This window comes from Heterocephalus glaber, unplaced genomic scaffold, assembly GCF_053883595.1.
Source record: "Heterocephalus glaber isolate CG9 unplaced genomic scaffold, H.glaber_assembly_v1.0 deba00000281, whole genome shotgun sequence".
In the NCBI taxonomy this organism is placed as follows: Eukaryota; Metazoa; Chordata; class Mammalia; order Rodentia; family Bathyergidae; genus Heterocephalus; species Heterocephalus glaber.
In genome coordinates, this window is record NW_028258139.1 from 12,215,016 (window position 1) to 12,241,084 (window position 26,069).

The following is a 26,069-nucleotide window of genomic DNA, read 5'->3' on the forward strand; positions in this document are numbered from 1 at the left end:
CCTCAGCCCATTAGCAAACTGGTTCATGTCACCTCTCTGGCCATGGTAGTGATGGGAGGCCAGGTTATCAGGGGCTGCCTTATCCTGGCTGGTGCCCCCCCTAGGGAGGCCTGCAGACCCTAGAATACAGACAGTGCCTCCCTGGTAGCAATTACCCTGGCCTGCTGAGGTGGAGCTGTCTGGTCTGCCTCTCCTACAGTGTGGGCATTGTGCCTCCCTTCACCCCTTAGCTGGCAGGGCCCGACCTGGGAGTGGGGATGTACCACTGCTCACCCAGGCAGCAAGAGCAGGCTGCCTTTGCCCCAAAGCCAGCCCAGCATTTCACAGGTATAGAAGAGGGTTTTATTCTGTCAGAAGATATGCAGGTATGCCCACTTATGTCCCCATTCTTGAGTGGATACCTCAGGAAAGGGGGGCCATCTGACAACTCACCCACACTGCCCTTCCCTGGCCCCTCAATAAAGAGCAGTGAGTAAAAATGTGCTCTGGGGCTTCTACCTACTTCCAAGGCCAGTAAAGCCCAGGCCTGCAGTGATCTCTCTACCTTGGGCCCCTCCCTTGCACCTGAACCTCCCTCGCACCTGAACCTCCCTCATCACCCCAGGGCAAGAAGAAACAGGAGACCCCAGCACAGAGCTTGTCCATTTATAGATTTCTGTCAGTCTTGTCTGTCCATCCGTCTATATACTTCTCTGTGAAAGGGAAGGGGAACCCTCATGTAAAAAAATCCAAAATACAACTCTATAAACAACCTGCACTCTCAGTCCAAAGTGTGGCTGTGAAGCCCCAACCAAACCAGGACTCCCAGGGTGGGGCAAGGGCAGTGAGTGTGCAGGCCCCAGGACCCTCACTAGACCCGAGGCACTGCCCAGCTCCAAGTCCCTTTGCTGTGCCCCTATTGGGGCTGTGGAGGCTGATCCAGGGTACCCCAGGACTATGTGCCTTCCCTGGGGTCGGGGGCAGGGCACCGGCTAGCCTGCTTCTTTCTGGGGTCTCTAGGAGACAGTGGGATCCTTGGCTTTGGTGGCTTCAGAGCCTGTCAGCAGGGAGATTGTAGGGTCGTCCGTGTAGTCATCTCCCTCGGAGAAGTAGGAGCCCTCCCCAAGCTCAAAGAGCACAGGTAGCTCGTTGTTCCCTGTGTCCACGGCATCTGGGTCCAGCAGGAACAGGGGCTGCGCAGTGTAGTGCACCAGCTGCTTTCCTGTGGGGCAGGGGTCAGGTGTGGGGTGGGCAGGAAGGAGGAGAAAGTGTGGGGAGGTGGCACAGGGCTTGCTCACCTGAGTCGGGGCTGCTGTTCTCTGCCTCAAGAGGCCTGGGGGGGTCCTGGGGAGATAGGAGCTCCTGGATCTGTGGGTTGGAAGAGGTACCATGAGGGGTGCTGTGGGGCCCCTCTGCCCCCCACCCTGCCCGCCTACGCACGCTGGCCAGGCTGCTGTCAAGGTCAGGCAGGCTCATGTCAGGCATGGTCACGGAGGGGCTGAACAGCTGTGGGAGGGAGGGAGGGAGGGAGGGAAGTCAGGGCTGGCCGGTGGCCAGGTAGGGCAGGGCAGGTGGAGCAGGGCAGACTCACGTCCAGTAGGGCACTGGTGTCCACGCTGAAGCCGTGGCTGGTCAGCATGGTCTGCAGGTTGTCCAGGTTGGAGTCCATGGCATCCAGGTGGTCACTGAGCTCATTCCTGGTGCAAGGCGAGGACAGGTAAACCAGTGGCCTAGGCCCCCTGACCGAGACACGTTCCTTTGGGGGAAGGGCTCCCCTTGGGAGCACTGCCAGGCAGGGCCCCTCTACACAGCCAGCATAGGCTGGGGGATGGGGGACTCTGTGTGTGTGTTTGTGTGTATGTCTGTCTGTCTGTCTGTGTATGTACACGGCCTTGGTGAGAATAGCTGGGCCAAGAAGGCAGCAGAGGACAAGTGGGTCAGGTCTAGAAATGGGAGGGAATAAGGGTTTTCAGGCTCAAGGTCTTGCCATTGCACTTGGAAGACAGTAAAGAGGGGAGACAGGGCTCCCTCAGGTGTGTTAGTGTGGCTGGGTCTGCTCCCCAGCCCCTAGCCTCTGCTGTGACTCAGAAGGCCCTAGGCCACTGGGCACACCTGGGCCATGGGGAGGGCAGCCAGGCTGTCTCCACAAGTACCTCGGAGTCCACCCCACCCTGAGGGGAAGCTCAGCAAACCACCCTAGATCCTGCCTGTATTGGTGCCCAGGCCAGGTGGGAACTTGTTCCATTGACAGCCACTGGCCTATACCCAGGGGAGTCGGTGAAGATGCAGAGCCTGAGAGGCTATCCCCTGGGTGCCCTCCACCAGGCAAAGTGAGCATGCTATACTCAGGTCGGGATTTGGTCCGTGGCTGCAGGAAGGGCCCGAGCTCTGGCAGAGCCCTCCTCCCTCCCCATTGGGGGCAGCGCTAACCCTGGCTGGACTCGGCCATGCAGAAAGGAAGAAGAGGGGCAGGGGAAGAGGCGGGCGACCCCAGACATCTGTGGAGTGCGAGCCAAACTGCAAGATACAAAGACAAGAGCCCTGCCATTGCAGGCAGAGGCCGGGGGAGGGGTCTGTGCCCAGTTCCCTCGCTTACTCAGCCTTTGAGCCCTCACTCCCCGTCTCCTGCCCCAGCATGTGCAGCATGACAGATACCAGGACCCTGTGCTTTATTGCAGGAGGGGTGATGGCAGCAGCAAGGTGGCTCAGAGGGCAGGGGCTCCTAGGAAAATGGGGCCCTGCCATGTACCTTTGGTTCCTGTAGAATGGGAGTTGTGGTGATCTGGGTAGTACTCATCTCTCCCCCAGCCCCAAACCCTGAGGTTTGTGTGTGAGTGTGGGGCTCAAGTGTGCCCCACTCACCCTCAGCAAACTGTGCCCATGGGCCCTGGAGGTCTTGCCTTGCCCACCATCCTGTGCTAGCCCTCCATGACAGTCCTAGCAAAGGCCCAGGGTACATGCACAGAAGCAATACTCACTTGTCCAGGCAGGCTACGCTGAGGCACTTCTCAGAGGCAGAAGGGGGCGTGGGTGAGGGGGTGTGGCCTCTAGCTTCAGTGGAGACTACAGCTGTGGCTGAGGTGGCAGGGGCAGGCTCGCTCTCCCGCAGGATGGAGTCGATGAGGGCAGTCGGGGACAAGGGAGTGTCTACAGAGGACGGGTGCCCGGGACTGGCCTCCTCCACCCGGGGGCTCCGAGGTGGGCTGGGGGGTTCCTCCTTGACATGTACCAAAGAGCTGCTGGACAGGGGCCTGGACACAGCGGGGATGTCAGGAAGAGCCCCAGCTGGCTCCACCACTCCCAACTCTGCCCTGAACCCAAAGAAGATCATGAGGGCTGGGGACATGGCCTACCTCTCATCTATGCTCCTGCCTGAGGAGGCCAGGGGGCTGGTGGGAGCCAGCTCTGTGATGTCAGAGATTATGGGTCCCGAGCTGGTGACAGGGTCTGGGGCATAGAGGCTGGAGCTGCTGTAGGCCGGTGATGAAGCCTAGAATCAGAGGCAGTGGCCACATGCAGGTGTACCTGTGGCCTGTGGCAGCACAGACCCACAGTGTCCCACACACCTGGTGGCTGTGCCATCTGGCTGGATGCATACCGAGTATGAGCCTGGGCCATGGACACGTTCCAGGGAGTACTGTCGGGCGTACTTGGGCACAGAGTGTGCTGAACTACTGTCGCTCAACATCAGGGGGCTGCAGGGGAAGTGCAGGGTTAGCTGCTTGCCAGGATATAACAGAAAGGGTAAGGATACCCTGGCCTAGGTGGAGGATGCAGGCCTCCCCAGTGCCTTACATCTTTCTCTTCACTCCCAGGATCCGGTTTGATTGCACCAGCGAGATCAGAAACTGAATGAGCTGTGGGGCAGAGAGGATACTGTCACTCTGGCCCAGTTGTGGAGGGACCCACCTGCCACCAGCTCTGCCTTACCTTGTTGACGACTTTCTGCTGCTGGGCATGCTTTTGCCGCAGGCTGGCCACCTCCCGCCACAGGGCCTCATTCTCACTGTGACACACAGGGAGGTCTGTGGGGCCCCATTTCAGGAGCTGGGCAGGTCTCCACAGACCTCCCCCAACCCCAGGCAGGTAAAGGCATAGGAGACAAGGACTGGCGCAGGGGCCTCAATGGCACCAGTGCCCCCCCCCCCCCCCCCCCCCCGCCCTGCTGTACTTCTAGAAGACACAAAAATGCTATGGTGGGATGGAAAGGCGGGGGTGGGGGTGGGGCAGAACCAGGGTAGGCCTTGCCTGGTACACCTCAACATCCTGCACCAATGCTGCCTAGCCTTCCAAGGCCTTCCTGGAGCCGTGCCCCCAGCCTCAGCCACCTACCCCCACTGAGCCTGAGGGACAGGTTCCAGAGTAGCCCAGGCTCTTTGGGCCACAGTGACACATGGAGAAATCCTATGGGTGGGGATGAGTTATCTAACCACTTTTACCCCCACCCAGGTAAGCAGGGCCATAATTCACTCCTACTGCTCTGGTGGGCTTTGCTGTGCAAAGCCCCTGAACCAACTGGAGCCCATACCCTGGAAAATGGCCACATCTATCCCCTTGGCCTGATTCCAACCACAAAGCCAGTGGGTTCTGCTAGACCCAGATGTGGGGAGTCTGAACACCAGGGCTTCTGCTACCACACGGAAGTTGTGAGGACCTGTCACACTGAGCCAAGGGCAAGGGCCTTTCAAGGGTCCCAAAGTTGATAGGAGAAGACCTATGCTGATTTACTAGGTATGGCCCTCCCTGCCTGCTTCTCAGTGGTACTCATGTGCTAGGTTGCTGCCAAGGTATTCCCAAGAAACCAGGTCCTGCCTGAGGGGGCCACAGGGCAGTCATGTAGTGGCCACAGGGCTTCTAGAAAGTACTACTTTCTTCCCCCAGGCCTGTGTGGAAGCATCTGAGAATGGTGATACCTTGTGCCAGGTGATGCTAGGTATTGGGGTCAGCCTCTTGACAGCCTTGGCCCTCAGGGAGGGGCCTAGAGGGCAGTCAGGGTACTCAGCTTTCCTGTGGGCACAGGAACCAGGCCAAGGCTGACCTTCCCAGGATAGGAGCAGGGCTCAGAAAGGGAATGGGGAGCAAAGGCAGTGGGCACTACCTAGGAATGTTCTAGATTTAGAGGCTGCCAGCTTCAAAAGCTTCTGCCACAGAAGCCATAGCAAGTGGGCCTGGGGAAGGTTGAGAGCAGCTTTCTGCAAGGATGGGTAGGGGTAGGCCCCCTTATCCCTCCCAAGCCACAGGACCTACTGCTTCATGGCTAGGAGCTTGGAGTCCATACACTCTTGTTTCCCCTTCATCAGCTGCACATCTGTCAACAGCTTGGTGACACTGTCCTGGTGGATCTTTATGTCTTCACTCTTCAAGGTAGATACCTGGGTTGAGGGTGAGGAGCAAGAGTCTCTGAGGTGGCACTGGAGCATGGCAGCTCCTATGCTGCAGTGGGTACCAGGGAGAGGGAGACCTGGGATGCAGTAGGAAGAGCCATGGGCCTGTCAGCGTGAAGGCTGGAGGGTGCTGAACGTGTGTGTGGAGGGTGTCAGAGAGGAATGGTTCAGGGGCACACTGTGTGGACGCTGCTCCACACACAGCCTGTAGGGAGTCCAAGGCTGGGGACTCACGCTTGTCACTTTCCGCTTGATGTTCTCCAGGAGCTGCTCCTGACCACGCAGGAAGCACGGGTGCTGGAACTCAGTGTCATCCCTTTCCGGCTTGACCAGGCCACCCTGCTCAATGTGGACCACTTTCCGGAAGCCATCTGCATACACAGGGGAGGGTAGCTCTGCATGAGGGCAGAGGCCAGAATCCACATCCATCATGGCTGGGTGGTCTCCATCTGAGGGAGACCCTATCCCCAGCTCCTCCTACACTACACAAGTCCACCACTTCTGAGCTGCATCCCAGGCCCCAGTTCCACTCCTTGTGTGCAGGAGAATGGCTCCCCCATGGGGCCCCCAGTTTTAATCCCTAGGACCCTCCCACCCCAGTAATGGCATTCCACCCCGGCCCTAAGGCAAGCCAGGCCAGAGCTTGCCTCCCACCACAGGGTCAACTGAGCACAGGCCTCTGCTGCACTCTACCCCAAACTCACACATGTTGAGCTGCCGCACGAAGCTGGCCATGTTGTTGTGCTTGAAGTACTTGGGCAGCACTTCCTTGGCAAACTGGCCCTGGTCGAACACGTGGAAACTGTTCCCGCTCTGTCAGGAGACACATGGGAGCCACGTGTAGCAGACAGTTATCCTGTGGCTGGCATAAGGTGGCACTTACTCCTGGGACCCAGGTCTGTATCCTGTCTAAGAGTCCCAGGGCTGGCCACACAGCCATAGACGAGTTCTCCTGCCCCATGGTTCCTGCATGCTGTGATTACTTTCATGAAAAGCCCACAGCACTCTGGCCCCATGCTCTAGGGAACTGGCATTTAGCTTATTCAGCGAATTTTCCTTGAGAACAACTAAGACTCCAAACTGAGACAGCCAAGGAAATGGGAACAAATTGCTGCCAGTCTTGGAGGAAGATACAGTCACGCCCAGAAATGCAACCTCATTCTGCTGGTACATGAAACAAGACTACAGACTGTCAAGCCCTGCATGTGTAGCACTTTCTGAACTCAGCCATGGTGGCAAGGGAGGCGGCATGGATGGAAGGGTGCACAGGGCCACACAGCGGGAGGAGATGGCAGCTAAATGATGTTACCTGAGCCCAGGAATCAATCAGTAAGGGACAATGGAACAGGCATCTCCCTGTTGGGGGTGGGAACTATGATGTGAGAAGAAACCAGACAGCTTGATGGTACTGGGTTAGCACCAGAGCTGCTTTCCAACATAGAAGCACAAAAATAAGCACAGGCACTAACAGTCCAGTGAGTGGAAATGGCGGTGGAGGGCTTCAAAGCAGCAGAGAGAAAAGTGGTAAGAAATGCCGTCAACTCTTCCAGGTGAAAAGGAACCAGAAAATGGCAGCAGTTGAGTCTGTCCCTCTCAGCAGTGAACTGCATAGCAGTGTTCTGCCCTGGTTTCACTCTCCTCCTGCAGTCCTGAAAGCCAATGGCTGCATCTCCTTCAGGACCCATTACAGAGGACTCTCAGTATCAGGCAACTCCCTGAAAGAATCTTAAGTCCAAGGATGGTTGGCTTGCACGCATGTATTCATTCATTCATTCATTCATTCGGTTTTTTTGGACAGGGTCTCACTCTAATTCAGGCTGGCCTCCAACTTGCAGCAATCCTCCTACCTCAGTCTCCAAAGTGCTGGGATTACAGGTTTGTGCCACTATGCCCCTGCTTGGGTCTGGAATTCTTAATCCTCTGCCTTAACTGCCTGAGTAGCTAGCATTACAGGCATGTATCACTATGCCTGGCGAGAGGTAATTTTTATTTATTCATTTAGGTTTTTTTTTGAGACAGTGTCTCCCTATGTAGTTTGGGCTGGCCACGAACTTAGTATGTAGCCTAGGCTGGCCTTAAATTTGTGTTGATCTTCCTGCTTCCCAAGTGTTGAGATTACAGGCATGCATGACCATTCCTGGCAAGAGGCAATTTTTAAAGGCCATGGCTGCTGCAGTGTTAACAGGGGGCAACCAGAAAATTTAAAAGGCAAAGCTGGTAAAAGATCATTAGGGCCCTGAAAAGGTCTGAGAATTTCTGGGAATGCAGAGGTCACATGTATTTGTATTTCCTACTCTTTTTTTTTTTTGGTATCGGGGATCGAACTTGGGTCCTTGTGCTTGCAAGGCAGGCGGTGGAACCACTGACCTAAATCCCTGGCCCCACATGTATTTGTAAAGCTGTACACATGTCTGGTAGAGACCCAGGAGAGCCCTGAGCTCTCACCTCTGCTGACCCTGGGGCCTGGCATAAGCAGGCTCAGTGTTCAAGGTGAACTGCAACATACAGAAACTCACTGGCTCCAGGCATTTAAGAAACTTCTGGTCCAGACTGAGCTAACTGAACACTGAAGTGGCTACCAACAAAAAAAGACTCCACAGTTAGTTTAAAAAGTCATCATTGGCCAGGCATAATCTCAGCACTTGGGAGGCTGAGGTAGGGGGATCCCTGTGAGTTTGAGGCCATCCTGGGCTTCATAGTGAGTTCAAGGCTAGACTGAACTACATAGTGACACCTTGTCTAAATAAATAAATAAATAAATAAAGCCACCAGGCAAATAATGACAACAAAGAACAACAATAAATGCCAGGGAAGGGGAACATCTAGTCTCCAATTGCCACATTATACTAATTTATAGCTTATATAGAAGGCAAGAAGTAATCAATATAAACTTTCTGAGGGAGTTGAGGTGTCGGAATTACTCAAGAGTTTAAGTTGGCTATTTTAAACATGTTCAAAGAACTAAAGAAAATCACATCTGGAGAACTAACACATGAGCATATGTCACCAAATGAAAAATTTCAGTGAAAAAAGCCTCAAGTCAAAATTCTAGACTTGAGAAGCACAACTCAAGTTAAAAATTCACTAGAGGAACTCAAGAGAAGATATGAGCAGGGAGAAGCAGGAATCAACAAACACATAAGTCAGTTGAGATCAGACTGAAGAAAGGAAAGAATGAATAAAAAGCCACAGGGATTTGTAAGAAATCCAATGTACAAGTTAGCCACCATAGGAATAACAGAGAAGGGATAAAAAGAATGTATTTAAGCCAGGCATGGTGGCACACAACCTGTGATCCCAGCACTCAGAAGGCTGAGGCAGGAGGATCCCAGAGTATATGAGGCCAGCCTGGGCTAGTGATTTTTTTTTTTTTTTTGGTACCAGGGACTGAACTCAGGACCTTGCACTTGTGAGGCAGAAGGCGGCACCACTGAGCTAAATTCCCGGCTAAAGGTTTTTTTTTTTAAGGGGCTTTTTCTTGGGTCTTTTTCTTTTCCCACTTTTCTTTTTTGGTACCAGGAATCAAACCCAGTGCCTTGAGCTTGCCAGGGAGGTGCTGTGCTGCTGAGTTACATCCCTGGCCCAACATCTCAAATCTTATGAAGAATATCCAAAAGTGAAAGAAACTCCAAGTAGGAAAAATTAAAAGGGATTCACACCTTGACATTTTATGTTTTTGTTTTTGGTACCGGGGATCAAACTCAGGTCCCTTGTGCTTGCGCAGCAGGTGGCGAAACCACTGAGCTAAATCCCTGGCCCCTATCCTTGACATTTTATAATGGAAATGCCAAACACAAAAACCAGAGAGAACTTTGTAAGCAGCCAGGGCCTAGAGTAAAGATAGCAAATGTTTTTTAGACCTTTCAGTGATAAACATCCTACTCCAAAACATGTGCCATAGGTTCACCACCACTGGGCCAGAGCATCAGCAGCCACAGAGGCCCATTAAGAGGCAGTGACCCACCAAGGGAAAAAACACTGCTAGTCCAGAATCAGCCTGCAGAAAAACTATCCTCTGATTCTACTTTTGGGCAGGTAAAGTGAGAAGTCTGTGGAGCACTTTGCAGCAAAATACAGAGCTTATTAGACCACTTAAAAGTCTTTTGAAATTGTCCTAAAGTGTCTAACAAATGAAGCAACATTTGCTTAGTGAACTCTACAGCAACTCCAAGACAGCCAACACCCACTCCCAGTCACTGCAGCCCCAGGCTGGAAGCTAGGGTCAGAAGAAGGCTCCTCATCTTAGTTTCCCTCAAGGCTTATGGAAATCTCTGGGAGCAGCAGAGAGGCAGGCTGCTCACCTGGGGCCTTGGGTGAGTGCTTCAAGGGCAGGTCCTTCCCCAGCTCCAGTCCTGCCCCTAGATGGAGACTCTACCCCAGGCCCAGCAACTGAGAACCATCACCCTCAAGTCAGCTACCATGTAGGGTAGGATATCCTTGCTGGGAGCATCAAGCTAAGGACAGTGACTATTGCCCAGCTTAGTGGGTTCCTGGCTTTGCCTAAGGGAGCAGGAGTGCTCTGTTACTCCTTAGAGTCTATTTCCTGTGGAATGGTGTGGGAAAGCACAAGCGTTTGATTGCTCGTAACCACAGTTCCAAATGAGAACAGGCTACACCCTATGCCAGTCTGCTTACCTGAGCAGAGCCTAAGATTGAGCTAAAATGGCCACTGCTCAACCAACAATCCCGTTACAGAAACAGCAGCCCAACAACCTTACCCCAAAAACCAAACTCATCAGGGACCAGATTTAACTACACATAACTGTCCCAACCAGGTGTACTCAACTCAATGGTACTGTAAAAAACAACAGAGCAACCAAGCAATAATTACTAGAGCTTGAGAACTGGGTGTGAGCCTGCCAAGTCACTAGCCAGCAAGAAACAGGGCAGAATCAGACACAAGAGAAGGGGGACAGCCACTCTTAAATCCTACAATATACCAGCTAAAATGTACAGATCTTCACCAAAAAACACAAGATGTGCACAAAAAACAGGAAAATGTGTCCCCTGCACAGGGAAGCAGGGAGCAGAATCTGCCTGTGAGAGTGTGGCAGCACAAGACATCAGATGCAAAAGGGCATCAAATAAGTCTTTGTAAATATTTTCAGAGAACTGAAGAAAACTGTTTAAAGGGATAAAAAAAAAAAGTACTATCAAACACAAAATCATTAAGCGGTAAAAGTCATAAAGAGGGTTTTTTTTTGAGACATGGTCTCACTATGTAGTTCAGGTTGGCCTTGAACTCACTATGGAGCCCAGGCTGGCCTCGATTTCTCTGCAGTCCTCCTGGCTCAGCCTCCACCACACTCAACAATAAAGAAGATTCTAATGAAAATTCTTTTTTTTTTTTTGAAGCGGGGGTCTTGTTTTATAGTTCACACTGGCCTCGAACTTGTGGCGATTGTGCCTCAGCCTCCCAAGTGCTGGGATTACAGGCATGTGGCACACACCTGGCTGTAATGGAAATTCTTGTACAAAAACTAACATGAGAAGCTCACTAGTAGCTTGATGGGAAGTGAACTGAAGAGAAATATCAGGAAGCCTGAAAATCTATTGATAAGGATTATGCAATCTAAACAACAGAAACAAAAAGAATGGAGTATCAAAAGAATGCAGGGAACCATTAATTGCATCAGCATGCATTACAGCAGAAAGAAGCCTGGAAAAAAATACTAAAGAAAATTCACATCTGCAGATTCAACCACCTGTGGCTTAAAAAAACAAAACTGCATCAGAACTAAGCATGTAAATTTGTTTTTTCTTGTCATTCTTTAAACAATATAGTACAGCTGTTTACCCAGCATTTACACTGTATTATGTATTATAAATCATCTAGAGAGGATGTGGATTTTATAGGAGAATATACAGAAGCTATACAATAAGTTACATCCCCAGCTCTTTTACAGTTTTGAGGGAGGGTCTCACTAAGTTGTCTAGGCTGAACTTGAACCTGCAATCCTGCCTCACTCTCCCAGAGTGCTGGGATTTCAGGTGTCCACCACAACCAGCTTATACCCTTTCTCTACAAAGGATTTGAGCTAACTTGATTTGCTTACCTCTTGTGGAAGACGATATGAACAATATTGGGCTGTTTTTGTCTAATTTTGATGTTAAAGGAATGCTGGCCTCATAAAGTGAACAGTGAAATGCATCTTCCTTTGATAATTTCTGGAAGGATTTTAGAAACCAGTGCTATTTTTTAATGGTTGGAATTTATCAGTGAAAGCATTTGGGCCTGGACATTTCTCTTACAGAAGATTTATAACTGGGAATCCAACTGGTTTAGGTCTTTTCAGGTTGCTATTTCAAACTATTTTTTTTTTTTTGGTACTGGGGATTGAACTCGGGACCTTGCACTTGTGAGGCAGGAGGTGGAACCACTGAGCTACATCCCTGGCCCCTGAGGTTGCTATTTCATCCTGGGTGAGACCAGTAGTTTACGGTTTTCAAGGAACTGAAGGAAATTTCATCCAAGTTGCAAAATCCAAGTTTTCAGTAGTACTTCCTCATCAGCTCACATTCTGTAGTCTGCAGTGACACATTTTTACTTCCCGATATTAATTTGTATCTTCTATCATTTGTTATGAGTTCGTCAATTTTTCAAAGAAAAATTGTTTCAAAGAAAATTGTTGGGTTCATTTTTCTTACTGTTTGTAATTTCACTGATTTCTTCTGTTGTCTTTACTATTTCTGCTTCCTTTGGATTTACTCTGATTTTTGATTCTTTTGTATTTTGAGATGAAGCTTCACTGTGTTGCCCACACTGATAACGAACTCATAGGCTCAAGGGATCCTCCTGCCTCAGCCTCCTGGGCACCTGGGATTACAGGTGTGTACCACTGCACTGGGCTTTTTTTGGGGGGGGGGGGCGGTACCAGGGATCAAACTCAGGATCTTGCACTTGCCAGGCAGGCCCGGTATCACTGAGTTAAATCCCCGGCCCTGCACTGACTGGGCTTTTAAAATTTTTTTGCTTCTTAAGTGGATGTTTAGGCCATCCTTCTTTTTCTAAAATAGTCATTTAATGGAATAATTTCTCTCTAAGCATTGCTTTAATGTCTGGAGATTTCCCTACAGTCAGTTGGTTAATGATTGATTCCTTTATAGTCATAAAACACATTTTTTTTGGTACTGGGGATCGAACTCGGGACCTTGCGCTTGCGAGTCAGGTGCTGGAACCACTGAGCTAAATCCCCGGCCCCATATAAAACACATTTTTGTATGATTTCAGTTCAGCTGAGGTTTGTTTCATGGCCCAGGACACTCTGTGCTGGTAACATGTCCTGTGAGTGCTTGAGAAGCTGGGCTCTGATCTAGCTTGAAAGACCATCTACAGATGTCTACAGGTCAAGGTGGTTGGTTTATTGTTCAAATCTTCTCCACCCGGAAATGCTCTCAACTGCAACTGATCATGGAGAGATGAATGCTGACATTTGTGACTCTAACTGCAGATCAGTTTCTCCTTTGAATCCTGACCACTGTGTTTCATGTAGTTTGATACTTTGTTGTTAGATATACATATTCAGGATTATTATTATCTGCTTGGTGTATTCACCCTTTATTATATAACATCCCTGTCTTAGTTACTTTTCTCATTGCTGAGACAAAACACTCCACACCCAAAGTTAAAAGAGGAAAGGTTTATTGTAGGTCATAGTTTCCAGAGGTTTCAGTTCATAGTTGGCTGGCTCTGAGGCAGGGTGGCATGGCAGAGGAGAAACAGTTTATGGCAAGCAGAAGACAGCAAAGCAGCGAAGTAGCCAAGCAGCAAGCAACAAGAATTCACAACAGCAACCCTCTTTGTGTCCCTCACATTCTATCCAGGCCACACACCCTTAGGGGACGAAGCACTCTCTCAGGGTGGGCCTTCCCATTATCCACACCCAGAACTATGCCAAACCAAACAGTGGACTAATTTAGTAATCACACACCTTTGATGCCAGCATCACACACTCTAGATCCAGCCACCTCTGAAAAGTACCACCTATGACTACATGATGACTGGGGGTGGGGTGGGGATGGGACATTTAGACACAAACCATAATAACTCCCTCCTCTCTCTTTGTGGTGCTGGGGATAGAACCCAGGGCCTCATATATGGTAAGCACCACTCTGCCACTGAGCTATACTACTCCCAGTCCCAATACAATACCCCTCTTTAAAAAGGGTAAGTTTCGGGCCTGGGATTTAGCTCAGTGGTTCCACCACCTGCCTCACAAGCGCAAAGATCTGAGTTGGATTCCTAGTACCAAAAAAAAGGTAAGTTTCTTTGCTCTCATGTCTACTTTGATATTAATATAGTCATACTATCTTTCTCCTGGTTAGTATTTGGTTGTACGGTATGCCTCACATCCATAGGGATACATCCCAAGACACCCAGTGGATGTCTGAAACCACAGATACCATGCTTTTTCCTGTACATACAGCTATGTGGATGTGCTCTCTCTTAAATTATCTCATTGCACTGTACCCACCCACCCTTCTTCCTAAGATAGTGTGAGATGATGCAGGGCCCATGTAACCAGATGGAGTGAAGTCAATGGTATGGACACTGCTGCAGTGTCAGGCTAGTACACAAGGGTGACCTGAACATAAGCATCAGGATACCATGACGGCTGATCTATCACTGGAGCCAACGACAGTGTTCTCCAATAAAACTTTATTTACAAAACCAGGCAACTGACCCATGGGTTGTACTTCCTACTTTATGTGTGGCTATTTTATATATCACATCTACACAACACTTACATATTGTGATTCTAACCTCCCACATATTTTAAAGAACTAGAGAGATTTCCTCTCATATGTAGGTAGTTACTGCTCCTACTGATTCTCCTTCCAAGTTTCTATACAGCATCATTTACCCTCTGGCTGAAGAATTTAAAAATGGGGTGGGGGGCCAGGGATGTAGCTCAGTGGTGCTGTGCCTGCCTGGCAAGCACAAGGTCCTGAGTTTGATCCCCAGTACTGGAAAAAAAAGGGGGTGGGGTGGGGACTGGGGGTACATCTCAGTGGTAGAATGCTTCTGTTCAATCCCCAGTACCACCACCACCAAAAAAAAAGTCTTCGCAAGAAACATAACTAACAAATACAGAACAACATTGGACGAGTCAGCAGCAAGAGGGAGGTGACAAAGCAAGTCAGAGAATTTGGTGACAAGAGAAGCAGAAAGTGCCCCCCTGTGACAACAGAAGGAAAAGCAAATTGCAATTCTTTCTGAGTAGATTTGCCAGCAACATATTTTTCTATTTTTCTTTGATTTTAAGGATGCTTACTTCACCTTCATACCCAACACATTTTCACTGGAATATTAATTCTGAGGACATTCTTTTTTCTTTTTTTTGGTACTGGGGATTGAACTTGGGTCCTTGCACTTGCACAGCAGGTGGTGAAACCACTGAGCTAAATCCCCGGCCCCCAGTCCTTTTTCTTTTTATCTTCCCTTCTGGATCCCTGGTTTTGGATGGGAGATGTGTAGTTGTGGGAGTCATTGCTGGCTCACAGGGCCATGTTCTTTCTTCTGGATGCTTTCAGACTTTCTAGTTTGTCTCATTTTCAGAAGTTTGGTTACAATGTATCTTGGTGCAGTTGGTCTAATTTGCAGGGTTTTAGTCATTATTTCATTTTTTCTTGCACTTTTCCACTCTTCTAGGGCACTGATGACATCATGTTGAAACCTTTGGAATTGTTACCCATGTTCATGAGGTTGTTTGCTTTCCCCTCTGCTGTCACACGGGGGCACTTTCTGTTGCTCTGTCACCAAGTTTTCTGATTTTCCTTTATTACCTCTATCTTGTTGCTGACCTCCATTTTCTGTATTTGTTAGTTATATTCGTTGTTAAGACTTTTCCTTGGTGGTAGTACTAGGGATTAAAGTGAGAGGTGTTTTACCATTGAGCTACAGCCCCAGTACCTACCCCTCTTTTAAGAAATTCTGAAGCTGGATGTGGTGATGCACACCTGTAATCTTAACACTCTGGCAAACTGAGATAGAGTTCAAAGCCAGTTCAAAGCAAATTTAAAGCCAGCCAGGGCTCCACAGGGAGTTTAAGACGAGCCTGAACTACATAGTGAGACCCTGTCTCAAAAACAAACCAAAATTCTGAGATAGTCTTGCCAAGCTGGGCTCATATTTGTCATCTTTTTTTTTTTTTGGTACCGGGGATCGAACTCAGGACCTTGTGCTTGCCAGGCAGGCTCAATGCCACTGAGCTAAATCCTGGGCCCCCCCCTTTTTTTTTTGGTACCGGGGATCAAACTCAGGTCCTTGAGGTTGCAAGGCAGGCACAGTACCATTGATCTGAATCCTGAACCTCTTATTTGTGATCTTTCTGCCTCAGTCTCCTGATAGCTGGGCTTCCAGGCATGTGCTACCACATCTAGCAAGATCTTCATATTGACCTTGCTTCTTGTAGCTTTTTGTTTTGTACAGAAGATTGAACCCAGAGTCTTTTGCATCTTTTTTTTTTTTGGTACAGGGGATTGAACTCGGGTCCTTGCACTTGCGCAGCAGGCAGCGAAAGCACTGAGCTAAATCCCCGGCCCCCCAGAGTCTTCACATTGAGCTACATCCCCAGGCTTTAAAAAATTTTTATTTTGAGACAAGTTCTCAATCACTAAATTGTCCAGGGAGGCTCAAACTTGGGATCTCCCTGGCTCAGCCTCCCAGAGTACTGGGATTACAGGTGTGTACCATCATACTTGGCTTTCTTGCAGCATTTTTATTAAGAGCTGCAGCTAGAGGATTTAGCTCAGTGGTTCCGCCACCTCCCTTGCAAGTGCAAGGTCCCGAGTTCGATCCCTGGTACTCAAAAATAAATAAAATAAGAGCTGCTTTGATGTCATTGTCTGTAATCGTAATAGCTATGCCCTCTCAGCTGCTGGCATTTTGGTCTTTTCTCACGTAAACTGAGATTTTCCTGCTGTGTATGGAGGCTAGATGATTCTGTATTTTAGTGTTATGAGTTGTTCCCTACCAGCAAAAAAAATGCATGTTTAAGTCCTAACTGCTCTATCTGCAACCCTAGATCTTTCTAGAGTAGAGTGGGGCTATTATCCAATAGGTTTGGTGTCTTTGTCTCCTTTCTCCTAGCTTGGTGAGTTTTCATCAAGAAATGTTGAATTAGGCCGGGGATATAGCTCAGTGGCGCTGCAGCTGCCTCGCAAGCACAAGGTCCCGAGTTTGATTACTGGTACCAAAAAATAAAATGTTGAGGGGGGCCGGGGATTTAGCTCAGTGGTTTCTCCACCTGCTGCTCAAGCTCAAGGACCTTAGTTTGATCCCCGGTACCAAAAAAAAAAAAAAAAAATGTTGAGGGCCAGGGATTTAGCTCAGTGGTTCCACTGCCTACCTCACAAGTGCAAGGTCCCGAGTTTGATCTTCGGTACCAAAACAAACCCAAAACGAATGTTATTTTAATATGAATAAAGTAAGTCCAGTTCTCACAAATATTAATCATTTTTAAAAAATGCTACCCATTCTTGAAAAGCTACAAATATAAAATTTAGAAAAGTAATTTGGGTAGGGCTTAGAACCATGAGAAAAATGTTTACTAGCAGGTCCATTTATTACTTTGGATTTGGAACTGTTTTGTAATAGTGACAAGAATGGGTACAGTGCTAGAAAAGTTCTGGGAGATGCTGTCAACTTTTATTTTTCTTTTTCCCCATTAAGTTTATTGGTACATTTTCGGTATAAAATACAGTTACATTCATCATTGAGATCTTGTACCTTTACATGATGTATCTTGGTTCTTTTTTTTAAATTTTACTTTAAAATGAGAATCTGGTGTTTCTATATTTTATCATTTTTAATAAACCTTAACTGTTTTGGAAAAAAAGATGTTGAATTTTGTCAAGTATTTTTCCTGCCATTGTTCAGATGGTCATATGATTCTCCTTCTTTTTCTGTTTATGTGTTAAGTTTATTTATTTTTGGTTTTTTGAGACAGGGTCTTGATATGTATTCAGGCTGGCCTTGAACTCATTATGTTGCCCAGGCTGGCCTCAAACTTACCTCTTGCCTCAGTCTCCTTAGTGCTGAGATTATAGGCATGTGCCATCACACCCAACTTAGCTGTTATTTATACAAACATTCCCTTCTCCCCTTTTCCTTGAAACTTCAATCTTATTATACTTCATGATTATTATCCCACTGAGGCTCTGCTAATGTTTGTTAACCTTACCTGTAATCACTGTTATTTTTTTTTTTTTGGTACAGGGGACCAAATTCAGGATCTTGGACTTGAAGGCATGGTGCCCTGAGCTAAATCCCCGGCCCTCACAGTGAGTTCTTTCTGTTGTTTCTTATTCAGTGACCTTTTCTGTTAAACTTTCTAATTTATAATTAATTCACATCAGTGACCTTAGAAAATAACCTTTCAATTTTAGAGTACTTATAAATTTACAGAAAAGTTGGGAAGATAGTATAGAGAGGTTTCATACATCCTACATCCAGTTTTCCTGTTACAGACATTTTACTTTATTTGTATAGCATATCTGTCAAAGTTCAATGGATACCTTCTTGGGAAAATCTATACTTTATTCTTCATTCAAATGTCCTCCTTCTGCTCCAGGACAGTGTCCAAAATATGACATTACATTTAGCTGTCATGTCTTCTTACATTTCTTTGGGTGTGACAGTTTCTCAGACTTTCCTAGTTTTTGATGACCTTGACAGTTTTGAGGGGGGCTGGCCAGGTATTCTGCAGAATGTCTCTCAGCTTAGATTTGTCTGATGTTTTTCTCACAATTAGTTGGGGTCATGCACATTTCTGGGAGCGTGACCCCTCTGTGTCAAGAGCAACAGCTGCAACTGTCAGCGCTGACCTTGATGCACTGACAGGGGTGGGGGTTGTGTGCCGCCTCCTGGAAGGTTAAGATCTATGTAAGTAACATAGAATTCCTCTGCCTGGAAGATTAGCTCCAATGACATTTTGTCTAATTTGGTTTTTTCTTTTATCTTCCAGTTCTGTCTCCATGTCTTTCATTTGCTTTGCCTTCTTGAGCACATAGAACATGGTTAAAATTATTTTAATGTCCTTGCTGGTCATCCAATCAAACCTGAGTCTATTACTATGAACTCTACCCCTCCTGTGCAAATCACATTTTCTTGCCTACTGGCTTACTCAATTTGACTGGGTCTAGGAAATGGGTACTTGCATGTCTGGATTCTGTTATTCTTCCTTTCTGGAGTGCTGTACTTGAGGGCAGTTACTTAGTGCAGGTTGGCCCCATCATTTCCAGGATTGTTTCGAAGCCTGTTTACATGGCATTCACTCAGGGCTTTTAGCACCATATCCAAACTGTGGTTCTCTTAGGTCTCTGGTGAACTCTCTCTGTATTTATCCACAGTAGCTTTTCTACTCTGGCTGATGAGAATGCAAATAATTTGTGGTCTTGTGTGAGCCTGAATTGCTCCCCTAGTAGTTCCTCACCCTCCTTGGTAAAGGTCTACGGTCTACAAGAGCAAATCAACATTCAGCCAAGACTCCAGAGAGCTCATCTGCAGACTGCAGAAGCCCTTTCTTGGCTGAACTTTCTCCTCTCTTGTATCATGCCCCACATACCCTACCTGTCTGTTTCCCCACAGCCTGGGCTGTCAGGTTCTCTCTTGCTGCACTTGAGTTTGAAATTCCCTCTGAATAGAGCACAAGCAATTGTATGATTCACCCTATCCTGATCTGTCTTCTAATGCTTGAGCTCTGTTTTCTCTTCTCTTCTCTTTTCTTTTTCTTTTTGTGGTACCAGAGATTGAACCCAGGACTTTCACACTGAGCTACATTCCCATCCCTTTTACTTTTCATTTTGAGACACTTGTGCAAAGTTACTAAGTTGCTCAGGCTGGGCTTGAACTTTCATTCTCCTGCCTCAGAGTGCTGAGATTAGAGGTGTACGCCACTACTGATGACAGTTCACTGGTTTCTTATGCTGTAAATGTAGAATCCAAGTGGACTATGTCAAGCAAGCCTTATCTTAAGGGTCATTATGAGTTTAGAGGGTTGGCTAGTGAATCAGAGAGCCCTATGTCTCTTATCCTTACGTCAGTGGTTCAAGGGACCTCCTTTGCTGACCACAAGCAATTCTGAGAGATTATATTTATACTTGAGTATAACAAAAATATGTCACTGGAATTGTGAGGGAGGCAGTGGCACCATTGAGCTAAATCCCCGGCCCTGTCACTGGAACTGTGGAAGGACACGACAATAAGGCTGCCTAGCTACTGGTGGTAAGCACCGCTTTTCTACCCTAACACAGCTGTCAGTGAATTCCAAGTCTTATAGTGAATTTGGAGTTTATGGCCTATTTTCTATAGCATTGTGGACAATTTGAAATCCATACAAAATGCAGCATGTATATACTTTTATATAGAGCAACTCTATGAATTTGCATATTTTCTCAAAGGCTCCATGATCCCAGGTTAGTGGCCATTATATTTCATGTGGTGAAGTGGCCACATGCTTCAAGTCTCATCCCCCACTGGAGACTGAATCCAAGGGTCTTATAAATGTTGGCAAGCGTTCTACCACTACATCTTAGCCCTTTAAAAATTTTAATTTGAGGAGGGAGGAAGAAAGGATGGAGAAAAATAAGTAAAAATGGAAGGAAAAAATAGAAACAAAGCTTTTGTACATAGGGAGGGAAGGGGGCTTGAGGGGGGGGAATGGAATAAAATAAAATTTGGAAACAAAGTCTTTGTAAGTAGAGAGGGGTGGAGGGGTTGAAGGGAGGGCAGGGGAATGGGGAAAAAATAAGAACCAAGATGCAAGGCAGGCAGCGGCACCACTGAGCTAAATCCCCGGCCCCTAATAAAATTAATTTTTAAAAAATTTAATTAAAAAAAATAAAATTTTAATTTGAGACAAGGTCTTACTATGTTGCCCAGGCTTCTAATCTCACTCTCCTTGCCTCTTGAATAGCTAGGATTACAGGTGTGAACCACCATGTCAGCTCTCCTTTGCTCCAGACATCTGCCCAGCAATGTGCCCTCTCTGTTTTAGTTTTCCCTGCCCATCCAAGGATGAGGCTTGTGGTGTGCTCTGGCTTCCTGGGTTTGGCTGCCTGACTAGTCTCTGGGTCCCAGGAATTGGGACTTTAGGAGGAACAAGAGTCTGAGCCAATGGCTGGAACTGCATCCAGTGAACTGGGGAGCCATAGGTGGTCCAGTTCTGTGGCCACCGCCACACCTTTCTCAGTCTTAGTATTGTCCTTTACTGAGTCTTCTATGACTTCTCTAAGTACTTTTATTGCTTCTCAGGTTAGCTTTAGTTCACACCTGTAAGACAGGCACAATGACCAGTGCATTGCCCCTCAACCTTAGACCCCACACACTGCAACCTTCAGGCCCAATGAACACATGTAGCTTGGTCAAGGGGCCAAAAAGGTCAGAAAGGGGACACTAGCAATATCAGCCAGTACTGCCATGGCTTGAGGAAAGCCCTGAAGCCAGAGGCAGGTTCCAGCCCAGCCCTCTTATACCTGACCAGAGCCACCTGCTTCTTCCAGGGTAGGTGCTATATCCCTGCTGGGCTCCTTGCACAGAGGCAATTCCTCCAAAAATGAGTGGCTCTCAGGAGTGGGCTGCTCTTCCTGCCCCCACAATAAAGAGCTGTGACCAAGCTGGGTAAAGTGGTTCATGCCTGGAATCCCAGCTACTTGTGAGGCTGAGGCAGGAGAATCATGAGTCCAAGGCCAGTTTGGGCAAGTTAGCAAAACCCCGTGTCAAAATAAAATAAAAAGGGTTAGGGATGTAGCTGAGTGGCAGAGTGCTTGCCTAGCATGAATGAGGCTCTGACTTCAATTCCCAGTACTGCAAAGGAAAAAAATTCAAAGTATTCTATAGGCCAGCTGTCTCATTGCTCTAGTGGCAGGTGGAGTCTAACTAAGAAGGAAGTAAATAGGGGTTTCTTCAGCCTTCTGCTCAGGAAATGTGTGGGAAAGGCAGGGAGTGACAGCTGGATTACTATAGAACTTTGGATTTGGTCTTTGCATTTTCTTCTTCTTCTTTTTTTTTTTTTGGACTGGGGATCAAACTTGGGTCCTTGCACTTGCAGGGCAGGCGGTGGAACCACTGAGCTAAATCCCTGGCTCCTGCATTTTATTTTTTTAAAAAAAATTATTTTTTTGAGACAGGGTCTCACTATGTAGTTCAGGCTGGCCTTGAACTCACTAAGTAGCCCAAACTAGCCTTCAATTCACAGCAATCCTTCCGCCTCAGCCTCCTGAGTGCTGGGATTACAGGTGTGAGCCACCATGCCCAGCTTTGTCTTTTCCATTTTCTAACTTACTTTATTAAAGCTTAATGTTTTTAAGCCTCAGTTTTCTTCTGCTTTGAGATGGGCATCTCACTATATTGCCCAGGCCAGTCTTGAACTCATGAACGGACTCAAGACCCTACCACTCTAGTCTCTCAAGTGCTGGAACAGGTGCACAACACTGCATCCAGCTGAGTCTCAGTTTTTTATCTATAAAATGGAAATTATGTCACCTAACTGAAAAGTTGTGGTTAGAACAGAATGAAACACAAGAAGCTTAACTTGTCTGTAACATACAGACACTGAATGAGGACCATTTGCTGGTCATTACTGGCTCTGGGATCACACAACACATGTCGTAGCCTGCTGCTGGGGTATGTGACCTCCAACATTTCAGGACCGCTGCCAGGGCTTCAAGGGGAGGGCCAGGAGGCCTGTCAATTCCTGTTAGCTGTCTGATAATGAGCTCACCTGGCTGTCAGAGCTGGGAGAGCAGGAGTAGCCTTGCTTGTCCAGGAGTTCTAGACACCACCTGTGGCTGAGAGCTCTGCTTCTAAAGCTCCTCATGTGATTTCGCCAGGAATATCTCAGTGGATGGATGCCCTGCTCTTGCTTACTGCAGAGCCAGCTCTGCCCTGACTGCCCAACCAGAGACCTGGCCCCTCCATGGCAGCTGGGCTCAGTGCCTTGGCAATCAGTAGCCTCTTCATTCTCAGGGATTCCTTGGCCTCAACCTATAGTGTCATTTCTGTTCTGAAAGAGAAGACAATTACATCATCAAGCTGGGACTAGGGAAAGGCCAGAGAAGTGCCAGCCAAAAATTAAAGAGGCCCTTATTGTCAGTGCCATCCAAAGGGTAGGGTGGCTTAAAAAAAGGGTTCTTCCTTAAATTTTGTACCTGGGTTCCTCTCAGTGGCTTGGTCCTGATCATAAGGACTTGGTCTATCCCTGGCTCATCTTCACCTGCATGGCCAACTGCTCCAGCACTTGTCTGACATAAGCATGTGGCCCTGTGCCTTGTTCTCAGGTTCCTTGGGTGGCTCTTGGGGCTGAGGCACCACAGCTGGCCCTATGGGGGAAGGGAGGCATAGGATTGGGCCTGGATACTTTAGAAGATCCACCAGGCATAGTGAATAAATTTGAAAACATCTTTCAATCATGAAGCACAAATTGACTTTTTAAGAACTATAAGAAAAATTTAAAATGAAAAATTACCTGTATTCTCACCTATGAGAGATAACCAAGATTACTTCTCATGCTTCTTTTCAATCCTTCTGAAGATTAAATAAATTGACCTTATACAGAATTGGGATGTGGGCTATGCATGGTGGCACATACCTATAATCCCAGCACTTGGGAGACTGAGGCAGGAGAAGGCCTTGAGTTCAAAGCTAGCCTGGGCTACACAGTGAGTTCAAGGTCAGCTTGAACTACATAGTGAGACCCTGTAACAAAAAAAAATCAAACCACTGCTGCCTGCTGCGCAAGAGCAAAGACCCGAGTTTGATCCCCGGTACCAAAAAAAAAAAAAAAAAAAAAAAAAAATCAAACCAAACCAAACACTACCACATATACCCTCCTGCCCCATGGAGAGTCACTGTACCTGGGATCTGAGCCTAACTCTTTCATTTGTCTGGGCATTTCTCCTTGTATAAAATGCACTGAGGGTGCTACAATTCTCCAGGTAAGTCCTCTGTCCAGCAAGAGCCTTATTTGGTAGACTGAGAGGAGGTTGCATAAAGGAAAGAAAGCCAAGGCTGAGAGATGGCTCTGAATACCGAATCCAGGGACAAATTTGGGACAAAGTGTTGAGAAGCCCACTGAGAGAGGGCCATCCATACCCACACTTACATGTTTGTGTGGACCCTAACCTTGTGGTCACCAAATGTCCAGCCCAGGGCAGATGTAACTGGATTGTCCTCCAGGATATGTCTGGATCTCTTGAGGCCCTTCCTGCTTGGGTGAGGCATGTGCAACTGAATTGAGGGCTTAGGATTGGGGATCCAACACTGTAAGGAGAGGGTGGCTGCCTATCCCCTACCACATCAGCTCTTTGGGTGGTAACCTATTATGTGCCCCACTAGCAAGGCTGCCAGTCCAAACATAGCCAGGATCAGTAATGGGTTTCTGGGGCTGGAAGTTCTCCCCCAGGTATTCAACCTTGAGTATTAGCTATTATTCTTCCTTAAACAGAAGGGTGTTTGGGGTTTTTTTTTTTGGTACCGGGGATCGAACTCGGGACCTTGCGCTTATGAGGCAGGCAGCGGAGCCACTGAGCTAAATCCCCGGCCCTGGGAGGGTGTTTTTTGATAGGATGGTGAGAAGACTTCAGTACCAAGGAGAACACATTTAAGAGTGTAGATCCCAAGGTTTCCAAGGCCTCTAAGGGCTGGGTCATGGATAGTGAGTTGCAAGGAGATCCATGCTGGGACTCTGCCAACAGAGGCTACAGGACTGGTGTGGGTGCCTTCAAGGGTGAGGGATGCGGCATCATCTCCTTTCTCTGGGCCAGGCAGTGAGCTCCATGGGTCTCTACAGGCTCATGTCCAGCCTGGAAAATAGTTTCCCTCCAGTTGTTGGCCAGAGCTTGGTTTCTGTACTCATTGTTATGCCAGTCCCCTAATCCTGTGTCCTGCATCAACTACAGACACAACCATAGCTGCTTTGTTAAGACCAGGTAGGACCAAATGCTTGAGTTCAGTCAGCTCTCTGTCCCTCCCGTGGGAAAACACATCAACAAGGCCACAGGCAGTGTGCCCAGTGGATAGAGGCTGGGCACAGGCCTGATCAGATTCCCTTACCACTCAAAGTCCCTCCCCAGAACACCCAGTGGGTTCTGGAAGCATGTACACTGGTGCATTATCCCCATACCTCACAATCTATAAGCAGAAACAGCAGGCAGATTACTAGACATGATGGGCCTTCCTAGTAGGATGATGCTCAGAATATTTCAGAGGATCTCTGATGCTCCTTCTCCACCTGGGTAAGGGCCATTACTATGTGCTACAGTGAACAAGGCAGAGGTGGAAGAGTAATGGAAGATAGAAAAATGGGGTCATTTTCTTCGGCTAGGAAATTCTGAGCAAATTGAAGATGACCTTTGGGAAAAAAAGACACTGCTACTTTTTCAGTCTAGGGGCAAGGAAGGCTGACACAGCGGAGGAACCAGCAGAACAAACAAAAGCTTTCTATCAAAGGCCAAGCTGTAGGGTTTCTAGTCCTCTTTATTTCCAAACATTTTCTAAGCAATGAAGAGGTTCAACAAACAGACAACTGAGATAGAGGGCTTGGCCTTTTCTTCATTCCTGAACACTTAAGGGACTTGTGTGTGTGAGGGGGTGCTCAGCAGAGCTCGAAAAGCCCCATGTTTTGGGGTTAAGCAGGTTTGGTACCATCTGTCACAGTCCCTCTAAAAGCTTCCTCAATCAGCGAGGCCCGTCTTAAGACCACGTTGCCAGCCCTGGGTTTTGGTCCTCACTGGGCAACTCGTCACAGATAGGACACTGGTCTCCAACTCCAGGCACAGAATTGGAGTCACCTCCATAAGCCCCAAAGACTGGTGAAGAACTCCATTAAAATGGACATACCATTTTTTCAAGTCTAACAATATTTGCGAATCATGAACTTCAAACCATGCCTCACTTCTTTTTCTTTACTACTTACTACAGGGTCTGCCTCATACCCACCCCACTGCCAGGCAACTGAAGAGACGCCACCCCAATAGACCGAGGCGAAGCTGCTTAGGCGTCTGATCTTCGAACAGCTCGAACTTCGAGTCTTTCTGGAGCTCCCACTCCCTCCTGGCCACTAGGCACACCCTCCCATTCCTGAAGGCCCTCATCCTCCTCCGGACCATTGCTGGCACACGGTCCCCAAAGACGGAAGAACTTGAAGACTCATCCTGCATTTCCCGACAGACTCGGCCAGAGTAGCCCTGGGGGCGGGGCGGCTTTCCCCAGGGACAACTGCGACCGCTTGGGGTGCAGAGGGCCGGCCCGGCAGGCCGTTGCTCCCTGCAGCCGAGGGCCCCTCCCAGCAGGCCTCCCCGGCCCGTGCCCCAGCTCCTGTGCAGCCCGGCCCATGGCGGCCCTTACCGGGCTCCAGCAGATGAGCGCGTCGGTGTCCGGATCGCTCACGAGGGTCCACAGCTTGGTCAGGAAGGCTGGGACGTTGCTGGGCCCCGCCGCGCCGGCGCCCACAGGCAGATCCATCTCGGGCGAAGAGGCAGCGGGGATGACCGTGAGGGGGGTCCAAGGACTAGACTAGTGCTGCTGCCGCGTCTGCGGCCCGGGTCGCGCCGCTACCCGTTGCGCACACACGGAACCTGGGCCTCGCATGGCCGCCGCCATCTTGCGATGCGCGCGCTCCCGTCGGCGCCCCGCCCAGCGCGCTCGCTTGCAAGGAGCTCGCAGGCGCCTTGGCCCACGCCTTTGCTGTTCTTGCTTCCCTGCGG

At 48.3% G+C, this 26,069-nt stretch overlaps 1 protein-coding gene across 9 annotated transcripts; it reads right to left on the minus strand.

Annotated features, from left to right (window-relative positions):
* Positions 1–629: 629 nt before the first annotated feature.
* Positions 630–26,060, minus strand: Hsf1 (heat shock transcription factor 1). Of its 9 annotated transcripts, XM_087183390.1 has the most exons (15): positions 25,711–26,048; positions 22,515–22,685; positions 22,088–22,369; positions 6,068–6,176; positions 5,598–5,734; positions 5,227–5,351; positions 3,910–3,985; positions 3,775–3,836; positions 3,578–3,674; positions 3,333–3,469; positions 2,958–3,230; positions 2,410–2,496; positions 1,571–1,676; positions 1,278–1,485; positions 630–1,201 (listed from the first exon to the last, which is right to left on the minus strand). In XM_087183390.1, exons 3-15 carry the CDS (start codon positions 22,181–22,183, stop codon positions 996–998), a joined length of 1,719 nt encoding a protein of 572 aa, XP_087039516.1. In that variant the 5' UTR covers positions 22,184–22,369; positions 22,515–22,685; positions 25,711–26,048; the 3' UTR covers positions 630–995. The 9 variants fall into 9 exon arrangements, with proteins under 9 accessions (XP_087039516.1, XP_012924655.2, XP_087039515.1 ...); XM_013069201.3 differs by lacking the exons at positions 22,088–22,369; positions 22,515–22,685 and having other exon boundaries at positions 1,278–1,347; positions 1,420–1,485; XM_087183389.1 differs by having other exon boundaries at positions 22,088–22,685.
* Positions 26,061–26,069: the final 9 nt, after the last annotated feature.